This window comes from Jatropha curcas, chromosome 8 (assembly GCF_041381405.1).
Source record: "Jatropha curcas cultivar XTBG-Jc1 chromosome 8, XTBG_Jcur_1.0, whole genome shotgun sequence".
NCBI lineage: Eukaryota > Viridiplantae > Streptophyta > Magnoliopsida > Malpighiales > Euphorbiaceae > Jatropha > Jatropha curcas.
In genome coordinates this window covers 341,035-351,655 of record NC_143158.1, presented here as the reverse complement: position 1 = coordinate 351,655, position 10,621 = coordinate 341,035, and the positions used below count along the sequence as shown (strand labels likewise).

At 34.6% G+C, this 10,621-nt stretch overlaps 2 protein-coding genes across 3 annotated transcripts; both read left to right on the top strand.

Annotated features, from left to right (window-relative positions):
* Nucleotides 1–88: 88 nt before the first annotated feature.
* UTR7 (UDP-N-acetylglucosamine (UAA) transporter family) lies at nt 89–3,643 on the top strand. Of its 2 annotated transcripts, none has more exons than XM_089725217.1 (8): nt 89–473; nt 584–782; nt 872–977; nt 1,077–1,322; nt 1,755–1,865; nt 1,955–2,113; nt 3,032–3,175; nt 3,293–3,643. In XM_089725217.1, exons 2-8 carry the CDS (start codon nt 742–744, stop codon nt 3,449–3,451), a joined length of 966 nt encoding a protein of 321 aa, XP_089581343.1. In that variant the 5' UTR covers nt 89–473; nt 584–741; the 3' UTR covers nt 3,452–3,643. The 2 variants fall into 2 exon arrangements, with proteins under 2 accessions (XP_089581343.1, XP_089581344.1); XM_089725218.1 differs by having other exon boundaries at nt 581–782.
* Nucleotides 3,644–6,351: 2,708 nt separating this feature from the next.
* Nucleotides 6,352–10,616, top strand: CSLC5 (Cellulose-synthase-like C5). The gene is made up of 5 exons (XM_089725103.1): nt 6,352–7,677; nt 8,156–8,464; nt 8,564–8,854; nt 9,158–9,271; nt 9,354–10,616. Exons 1-5 carry the CDS (start codon nt 6,955–6,957, stop codon nt 9,996–9,998), a joined length of 2,082 nt encoding a protein of 693 aa, XP_089581229.1. The 5' UTR covers nt 6,352–6,954; the 3' UTR covers nt 9,999–10,616.
* The last annotated feature ends 5 nt before the right edge of the window (nt 10,617–10,621 follow it).

The window sequence follows — 10,621 nt, the reverse complement described above, 5'->3', positions numbered from 1 at the left end:
GTTAAGGTAAAGTGGGACTGATAATCACGTGAGTAGAGCTATCATATGGTACGGAAGGACCCATTTGGTCCGTTTAACTTCCAAATCTCGAACGCTAAAAGTCTAAATGATACTGGTGGGTGGGAGATAGATCATTTGTCCCGCGAAATTCTCAGTCTTGGCTACAAATTTCAGCAACCAAACGAAGCACCCAGTGTCATGGATTTATCGGCTCCATGCTATTGCCAGCTGTTTTTCCACACGCTAACGCCTCGCTTTCCTTCCATTTTTTATTTTTATATTATTATAATTATTCATATCCAATCTCAAAACCAAACTCCACACTTTACACGCTCCATCTCCGCTAAACCACCTCCAATTCCAGATTCTCCAATCGCTAGATCCAATAAATAAACCCTATTGAGTAAAAGAAAAAGAAAAATCCTTTGAGGTTTTACTTTGTAATGTAATAGTAACTGTGAATCGGTTTTCAGGTATTTTTCATTTTCTTTTTGATGATGATCAGATGATTCCATTTCGGCTTTTCTTCGTTTGAGTTGGGCTTTAAATCCACTATTGTGTGCCTTCTTTTTCTTTTTAGCAGGGTTTTCAATGTAATTTTTGAGAAATTAATTGGAAATTTGATTGATTCGATGATGTGAGTTGGTCGAGTGGCTGCAGTGTGAGATTCCTCCATGCAATAGGAAAACTGATTGTGTTTGAGTTGACTTCTTGTATCGGGATTGATTTCTATTATCGGCCATGGAGAATCGCAACGATGGACAAACTAGTTCTTTTTTAAGGTTTCTTTTTTCATTAGTTTGATGTTTTTTAGTTTTGATTTTCTATATTTGAAGAGCTGTTGTAACTTGATGATTATATGTGAATGTAGTTTGTCTTCGGCTTTGTCATATGGGATTGCTTCGATGGCTATGGTTTTTATCAATAAGGCAATTCTTCTGCAGTATTCTCACTCCATGACCCTTCTCACTCTGCAGGTAGCTTTTCATTTCATTTTAATCCAATATCTTTTTCGTGTATTGTTTTATAATATAGTTAGTAAATATATATTCTTGTTCTGGTGTTTGGTGTCTTAGCAATTGGCTACTGCTTTGCTTATTCACTTTGGCCGGCAAATGGGATTCACAAAAGCCAAGGAATTAGACATGCAAACAGCAAAGAGGCTTCTCCCAGTTTCATTATTTTACAATGCTAATGTAGCATTTGCTTTGGCAAGCTTGAAAGGAGTTAATATTCCAATGTATATTGCAATAAAGAGACTTACCCCACTTGCTGTACTTATTGCTGGCTTCTTTTCAGGAAAGGGAAGACCTACAACTCAGGTTTGTGTTATCCTTTTCTGAGTTACTTTGTTTATACGCAGAACCATGTTTTGCTGATGTTTATGAATTTTATTTCACTGAAATTTTACTGGACATTGACTGGGTTAATTACCCTGGTTCACTTTCATCCGCACAATTTATGTTTTTTGATGTGGAGTTTGGTTATCAATGCATTTTATGAATAGTCATTACTCATTTTTATTGTCTATGACACTGCTATTACTTATCCTGGTCCCGGAAATCACATAGTCGATGAAGGAGCATGGTGTTTGGATGAAATAATTTCTGTTGCTGACGTGTCAAAATTGATATTTTATGGTACTTGATCCAACAACAATCTCAGTGAATCCTTGAAGAAGCATTCCATTAATTACTAGGGATCTGTAATATTGTATGCTTCTTTAAATTATTGATGTCTCCATTCTATTTCAGGTGGCTCTTTCTGTAGTATTGACTGCTGCTGGTGTTATTATAGCAGCACTTGGAGATTTTTCCTTTGACCTATTTGGATACAGCTTGGCCCTTACTTCTGTTTTCTTCCAGGTTGACTATTAACTCCTTAATTGTTCATGAATGTGAATCGTTCTCCACTGGTTTTGCTTGATAATAGTGGTGCTGCTTTGAAAATGTAGACAATGTACCTTGTGCTGGTTGAGAAATCTGGTGCAGAGGATGGCCTTTCTTCAGTTGAGATAATGTTCTATAACAGCTTTTTGTCTCTTCCATTTTTGATGTTTCTCATCATAGCTACTGGAGAATTTCCATACTCTTTGTCATTACTATTTGCAAAGGTCAGAACCCCAAAACCTTGTTCTTTAAGTTTGAGAATTGAGAATTGTTTTTTATTGTATTAGGAATCACTGATCTACTGCTGAAGCCATAAACAGATATTAAATGGCTCCAAAGATTTTTGTGCACTTGGTTTGCCAAATTATGCTATTGATACTTCAAACAAGGATATCTATAGTTGCTAGAAAAAGTCTTATTTTCCAAATTAACATCTATTTCATGGTAACATCAGCCCTGTGAACCATTAACCAGCATAAATTCCTGAAATAAATATTTGTTTTGTTCCAATTGGTAGGTAATTATTTCATTAACGGGTAACCCACCCGGAAGAAATTTCTTAAGTATCAGATCACTTTAGATTGATATTAATTCGCTTACATAATGAATCCTTTACTTTGTGATTTGATGTTTGGGGATTATAGGTTGATGCAATAATGCTTTCTTAGTACTTGGAGATTCTCTGATAGTATAAGCCCACGTACTGCAATAATTTCTCTTTTGGTAGGAAGGACACTTCATTTTGTTGTCGTTGGCCTTATATCTGTGGAATGCTTTTTGATTGAAAAAAAAAAAATCAAATACAGAAGAAAATTAACAGGGTAGAAGGAGAAGAAGAATCAATAGCTTCATATCACTGATTTAAGGTTCCATTCTGTTGTATATCCATAAAATTGGGGCATCTATGTCTGTCAGATGGTTGAAGTGTCAAGTATTGTTTCACCTCTCTGTATTACCTGGTCTGTGCCATACCATATTATAAAATTGTTGATAGTATATTTGTTTTGTTGTCTGCTTTTGCTTTAACATCATTGGCAACTATACTTTAAAGTGCTATTCCCCTCTTTATATGGTGCAATCTTTGTATTCAACTGTGTAATATATGGAGCAGATTTCTAACTTGCAACTGTTTAAAATTGCAGAGTAATTCTTTATCATTTTTGGTGATTCTTATTTTTTCATTAGTAATGGGAATCGTTCTCAATTACACTATGTTCTTGTGTACCATAGTCAACTCTGCTCTAACAACAACTATTGTGGGAGTCCTCAAAGGTGTTGGATCCACGGTATGTGCCAAACTATCCTTGAGGTGTAAGTTGTTGCAGAATTGTCTCTACAATTGAATGGCCTGCACCCTACAGTTCTTAAAATTATTATTATTTTTTTTTTTCTCTTCTGCTTAGACCCTCGGTTTTGTCTTACTGGGTGGAGTTCAAGTGCATGCTCTGAACGTGACCGGATTGGTCATCAATACAGCTGGTGGAGTGTGGTATTCATATGCCAAATATCAGCAGAAAAAGAGACCGAAACTAATACCAGATTTAGAAGCTCATCGCAAATGAATTTATGCTGAGTGATGAAATGCTTTTAATCATGTTCTCTGTTCAGACTTGCTGATTTCTCCTTCACTGTATCATTTACTCCCAGATTATAGTAACAAGCACAAGGGAAAACTTAATGAAAAAAAGTCCGGAAGGGTTTTTTCCTTTCATATTTCTTCTCCTTTAATATAACCAAATCTTTGTAGTTTTTCATTTTTGTTTATAGAATATTGAATTTGAATAGAAAATTTTTGACTTTTAGTTAAGAAATAAACAGGCAGGATTTTTAACTTCTCTTGTTGGAAAGCTAGCTAGTATCTATGTTACGGATGGGGACAGGTGTCTGTCACTTCACATTCTTATCTGTCACTTCACATTCGGATAAGAAAAGTAAAATTAAAAACCTATTTAGCTTCATTTGGTGGAATGGAATGAGTATTAAATAATGAACTTTATAAGTCTGGCATCGGAAAGGAATAGGGCATGGTGCCTCATGGACGGTTGAAGAACACGTATGGTTGTGCCATTACTCTTCTGGTTGCAGTTATGTTGAAAAGGAAAGTTGGCCACTGGCCGTAGCTGCAATATATGAATGTGAATCATGAGTTATGTTTTGGAAGATGCATGTGGACGGTGGACCTCCTTTTTGGACCATGTTCAAACTTTTATTACTTCACTGCCATTTCAAGATTTCATTTTTGTACTTCTTCTTTAGTGCATAGGTGAAAAGATTAAATTTGTGGGATTTTTACCCAAAAAAAAAAAAAAAAAAAAATCTGACTTGTGGTTGAAATTGAGGTGAATCTGAATGGAATGGGTTTTTGAATTATATAGAAATTAAAAATAAATATAAATATAATGACTAATTAAAAATAACGTGCAAATAAATGAAAGGTGTATATTAAATCTCCTTATTTAAGCCGTTGATGATGTTCACCGACAAAAAATTAATACTGATTACTCAATCAGCGGTGGGCGACAGCCTACGGCTATAGTAGCAGCTAAGCAGGAGAGGAACCATGTGATTTTCCATTCTGAAAACAAAATATTGTTAATTGTGTTTAGTTTATAATGATTAATCCATGAAACCTAAAATTCATGACATACATTAATTAATTTAGAACACGGTGTGGTCAGTGGTCACATCCTTTTATATTGCGCACGTGTTTATGCTACCTTTTCATGATTAAGATTTTAAGATCTTTCATCATATTATACCAAGGAAAGCGATTAATCATTAATCACTACTAAATTTGTTTCATCTTATTTATCTATTCTAAAAACAAATGGATTATTCAATAATCAAATTATAAATTTAATCACTCCAAAATTTTTTTTTTTTAATAAAATGAATATGTTGCTTATTTTCAGTTTTTTTTTATTTTTCATTATTTTTTTTTTTCCAGTTTATTGTAGAAATATTTTGCTGTTGTTGCAGTAATTGCTCATTAATTTGAAGTCAACGCCTAGTTTATAGTAATTAAACTGGTAATAGATGACTATTTAGTGCGTTATCTTATCTAGCAACCTTGCCTCTCCAGCTCAGAGCTGCTTCCTTTGTTTTAACAATCAAATATCTAAATTCACATGTCCTGCAGATCTACAAATAATTGTTAACATCCAAACAAAACAATATTAAATATTAAATCATAAAAAATACATATATTTGAAGTAGGAAAATAAAAAATAAAAATACCGAATATTTTGGTTAATTTAGTTTGAAATTTTAAAAAATCGAGTTCATTATTCAATATTATTATTTTATCATTATTTTCTAAAGTGTAGTCAGAAATATTTACCGTTTAAATTAAAATATTATTTATAATTAATTTGATATGTATATATATAGAATTATATGCTTTCATTGGCACACAAGGCAAGGAAAAGGGTGGCATACATTTGGGGACATTAGCTATCTAAGCACACAAAGTGCATCAAAAGACAAATAAATGTCCAAAAATGCGCATAAATCCATAACTTTCTTTGTAAGTAAAGTTAGTCTTTTTTTTTTTTTTTTTTTTTTTTTTTCATGCCTAGATTTTGTTTTGCTACCAAAACTCAGGCTATATAATACTAGATTCACTATAATTAGATTAAGAATCAAAAGTGTATTTATATAAAATAAATAAATTATTGATTATCGTGACGAAAATTTTCATGAATCTGATAAGTTTAATACTATATTTAGAATGAGAAAAAAATAAATTAGATAAAAAATATTTTATTTCTGTTATTATTTCTGTAAGTTATATTTTGTTATATTATTTCTGTTATTAGTATTTTATTTTTGTTTGGGTTTTATTAGTGTATTTAGCACTTTATGAGATTAATAAATCATCAGAAGATAACAAAATAGACATAAGTGTCCACTTTAATTGGCATTAGCTATCCTGTTGTAAAATACTATATATTTTCATTTGCTTTTTGTACATTTTTTTGAGAAATAAAGGAGACTTGCAAATAGACGACAAAGACATTCCTATTCTACATGAGGGCCTCTCTTTATCATGGATGATTGAAGGGCAAGTTAGACATTTCAAGAGGGCCCCTATCCACTGTGGGTAGTGTACCTTTTCTTTTATTTCTATTATTCATTTTAAAATTTAAATTATTCATATAGACAAACTTATTCCAAAAACAAGAATATTCTTCCCTCATTTTTCACACCATAACCGACATTTTCCGGTGAAAAATTTTTCCTTCTAAATATTGTTTGTTCAGTTATTATCTTTGGTTAAGTCAAGTCTGGTTTGGATTATTGCAACAACATAGTACCAACTATGCAAATCTAACTAGCTACGAAAGTTACAAGTAAATAAAAACTTTTATTAATTTAATGAATAATAATCAAGGTGGTTAATCCGGAAAATTCTCTATATCCTTCGATTTTGAGCAAACACAATCTGGTCTGGTCAACAACACTTGATGGCTTATGGAGAGAGAGATAGACCCTTTTCTATCCAGACTATATTTTGACTGATTGAAGCTGTTCACTCTCTCGTTAACTGATATCTATGTGAATTTTTGCATTTTATATTACTTACTTAAAAAACAAAAAATTATTTTGGCAGATTCCATCTATGCTAAGATAGATATCCATCAAGGACGAGTGGTAAAATTTACAAGTTAAAGGGAATGGCTGGGTTTTGTTCGTATTATTATTAGACAAATACACATGGTGTTAGGGTCTCACAGCTGCAGATACCTTTCCTCATAATATTTGCCTTTGCCTGTTTGCCATGTTGGATCTGTTGTAGAGAGAGTTTGTGTCTTTGGGAAGACAGAGAACATCTCTCACTCCTTTTCCCTTGCTTCTTCTTAGCTACATTGTCAGTACCATGAGTAGCCTTCAAGTGAGTTGCTTTGAGTTCTTGATTTGAGGGATCTGGTTCATTATATTGTATCTTGAAATGGCTATAGCTCATTTCTTGGTTTTGGGATCTGGGTTTTGAAGATTTGTCAAAAAAAAGTTTTGAGTTTTTCGGTTTTTGGGTTTGTTCTTTTTTTGTGATAAGATAAAGAAAATGGCTCCAAGATTGGATTTTTCAGATTGGTGGGCAAAGGATAGCAAGAAGGGAACTCCAGTGGTAGTAAAAATGGAAAACCCCAATTACTCTGTTGTAGAAATCAACGGTCCGGATGCTGCATTTCAGCCAGTTGAAAAGAGCAGAGGAAAGAATGCTAAGCAGGTGACATGGGTTTTGCTCCTAAAAGCTCATAGAGCTGTCGGTTGTGTTGCTTGGCTAGCTACTTTCTTCTGGGCATTGCTCGGAGCAATCAAGAAGAGGTTGATCTTTAGACAAGGAGTTACAGTGGCTACTGAGAAGTTAGGGAAAGGGAAACTGGTACTTAGAATTATTAGAGTGTTTCTTGCGACTTCTTTGTTAATCTTGGCATTTGAAGTGGTTGCTTATTTTAAAGGTTGGTACTATTTTGAGAATGCTAATCTCCACATTCCAAGGACTTTGAATTTGCAGGGCTTGCTTCACATGGTTTATGTTGCTTGGTTAACATTTCGGGCCGATTACATTGCACCTGCTATTCAAGTTCTCTCTAAATTCTGTGTTGTTCTGTTCCTCATTCAATCTTTAGATCGCATGATACTTTGCTTAGGTTGTTTTTGGATTAAATACAAGAAGATTAAGCCGACGATTAATGGTGATCCATTCAAGTCAGATGATGCCGAGGCACAAGGCTATGATTATCCTATGGTTCTTGTTCAAATCCCTATGTGTAACGAGAGGGAGGTAAAAGACCGTGCCTTTATTCCTGTCTATTTTTCTTGTGTATCTTTGATTCTGTGTCTTTGCTTAAATTGGTGTATATATTGCTATCAACTAGTGGCAAACTCTGGATTTGTGATTCAAAGGTGATTGGAAATGTATTTTAAGCACTTGGAGAGACTGAGGATACGACAAACTTTGCACATATTTGAGATATGAGAAGTAGAGTATATAATTTTCTGGTTCCTTTTCTTTTAGCAATTACTATTCAACTAATAGGTTTGGGATTTGCTTTTAACTTTAAAGAATTATATGGTCAAGTCAGATACCATTAGCACTGGGATCTGTCGTTTTAGCTCAACACTGAATAGAAATCTCCATTATAGCTCACAGTTAGGAAGGGTGTCCAGAATAAGAATAAAGTAAAAGTGGATTCTTATTAACTTTAGTATGGTACGGTTTCCTTGATTTTAATAGGCTTTCTGCAATGGGCTCTATGCAGGTATACGAGCAATCTATCTCTGCTGTCTGCCAGCTTGACTGGCCAAAGGATCGACTACTGATTCAAGTTCTTGATGATTCTGATGATGAAAGCATCCAATGTTTGATTAAGGCTGAGGTTGCTGTATGGAGCCAAAAGGGTGTCAATATAATTTATCGGCATCGTGTCGTTAGAACTGGTTATAAAGCTGGGAATCTCAAGTCTGCAATGAACTGTGATTATGTGAAGGATTATGAGTTTGTTGCAATATTTGATGCAGATTTTCAACCTAATCCTGATTTTCTTAAATTAACTGTGCCTCATTTCAAGGTGGATAACAAAAAGGCCTTTTTTTAATTACCTAACCTTTCTGTCAAAATTCTTTTTTGGACTTGGCTCCAGTTAACTCTACCATATCTTGTGTTGCAGGACAAACCTGAACTGGGATTGGTTCAGGCAAGATGGACCTTTGTGAACAAGGATGAAAATTTATTGACTCGTCTTCAGAACATTAATTTGTGTTTTCATTTTGAGGTTGAGCAGCAAGTTAATGGCATATTCCTAAATTTCTTTGGTTTTAATGGAACTGCTGGTATTTGGAGAATCAAAGCCCTTGAGGAGTCTGGTGGATGGCTTGAAAGAACAACTGTAGAAGACATGGACATAGCTGTTCGTGCTCATCTCAATGGTTGGAAATTTATTTTCCTTAATGATGTCAAGGTACTCTTATGTTTCCATCAATATAAATCATCAACCATTGCTTTTGCTTTGATTATGAACATCTGCAAATTACAGAAGTTGGTTTCATAAATTATTTGTAGAATCAAATAAAGTAAGTGAGGAACTTGTTGCATATTATAAAATTCTAGAAGTTCTCCAAATGATTATCATTGCTATATATGCATGCTGAAAATTTGAGTACAAAACCTTAAAGAGAAACCAGACAGGCTTTCTTCTACAAACAACTGAACAAGTAATATGAAGCATGTGCTAACAATGCTAATTATTTCCGTAACCTTCTAGGTTCTCTGTGAGGTTCCAGAGTCCTACGAAGCTTACAGGAAGCAGCAACATCGTTGGCACTCTGGCCCTATGCATCTTTTCCGCTTGTGTCTTCCAGCAATCATAACCTCTAAGGTATGTTTAACTAATTTATATATCAACTATAATATAGATAGCTCACTTTTACTAAAGGGCCTCCAATGCTTCATTCTTGCAGATAGCAGCATGGAAGAAAGCAAACTTAATACTACTCTTCTTCCTATTGAGAAAACTCATCCTTCCCTTCTATTCCTTCACATTGTTCTGCATAATTCTTCCTCTAACCATGTTTGTCCCTGAGGCTGAACTTCCTATGTGGGTTATATGCTACGTGCCAGTGTTAATGTCATTCCTTAACATTCTTCCATCTCCAAAGTCCTTCCCATTTATCGTTCCATACCTCCTCTTTGAAAACACTATGTCAGTTACAAAATTCAATGCTATGGTATCCGGATTATTCCAGTTGGGTAGCTCGTATGAGTGGGTTGTGACCAAGAAAGCCGGTAGATCATCAGAATCTGACTTACTGGCAGCTGCTGAGAGGGACGCTAAGGCAACAAACCAACAACAGATGCACAGAGTTGTTTCTGAGAGTGAACTTGAAGAGTTGAACCGATTAAAGGAACAGAAGGAAGCAGCTCCTAGAGCTGTTAAGAAAGTGAACAAGATATACAGGAAAGAGCTTGCTCTGGCATTCCTCCTACTCACAGCTGCTGTGAGAAGCCTGTTATCTGCCCAAGGAGTCCACTTCTACTTCCTTCTTTTCCAAGGTGTGACCTTTCTCCTTGTGGGTCTTGATCTAATTGGTGAGCAAATGAGCTAAGCACAGATAGGAGCAAGTCAAAGACATGGGAACACGAATGAAACTCAGATTCAGTTAATCTGTTCGGTAACCAAATTCGCATCACTGTTGCAACTGAGGAAGCTAAGTCCTTTCTTTCATTTGAAAGCAGTGATGAAGGGGTATCCTCTAGTTCAATAAATGGTTTTTCATTTTCTTCATTTCATTTGAAGACTACAGGATTTTCTCCATTCCGTCAATCACATTCACCCCCCCCCCCCCCCCCAAAACACTACTATAGTCACACATTCTCTTATATTTATTTTTTTCACATAGGGTATCGGTCACGGTAGCTTTCCTCAGGCATTGAATTACTGTTGATTGTCATAGGAAGGATTAAGTTTCATTTTTTTTTTCTTTTACAGTTCACTTATATTCTTGCTTGGGTGTGATTTAGCATTTAATATTCAAGCCATATTTTACTTGTAAAGTCCCCAAGAAAAAAAAAAGGGTTGTCAAGTTTGAGTGAGTCCAAGGATGAGCTTTGCTTCATGTTTCTCTGTTTTGCCGTATTCCATCTTCAAAGTGTGTAAAATAACCGTATGTACATTCAAACTTATTTTGTTTCTATCTAGTGTAACAAAATAATATCTTCCTCAACTGCC

What these genes read in the sequence shown, in the direction of transcription:
- UTR7 (XM_089725217.1), top strand. Translation starts at nt 742, where the DNA reads ATGGAGAATCGCAACGATGGACAAACTAGTTCTTTTTTAAG. An exon ending in TGACCCTTCTCACTCTGCAG is followed by an intron (nt 978 to 1,076) that starts GTAGCTTTTCAT and finishes TTGGTGTCTTAG; the next exon opens with CAATTGGCTACTGCTTTGCT. An exon ending in AGGGAAGACCTACAACTCAG is followed by an intron (nt 1,323 to 1,754) that starts GTTTGTGTTATC and finishes ATTCTATTTCAG; the next exon opens with GTGGCTCTTTCTGTAGTATT.
- CSLC5 (XM_089725103.1), top strand. Translation starts at nt 6,955, where the DNA reads ATGGCTCCAAGATTGGATTTTTCAGATTGGTGGGCAAAGGATAGCAAG. An exon ending in CTATGTGTAACGAGAGGGAG is followed by an intron (nt 7,678 to 8,155) that starts GTAAAAGACCGT and finishes GGCTCTATGCAG; the next exon opens with GTATACGAGCAATCTATCTC. An exon ending in TTTTCCTTAATGATGTCAAG is followed by an intron (nt 8,855 to 9,157) that starts GTACTCTTATGT and finishes GTAACCTTCTAG; the next exon opens with GTTCTCTGTGAGGTTCCAGA.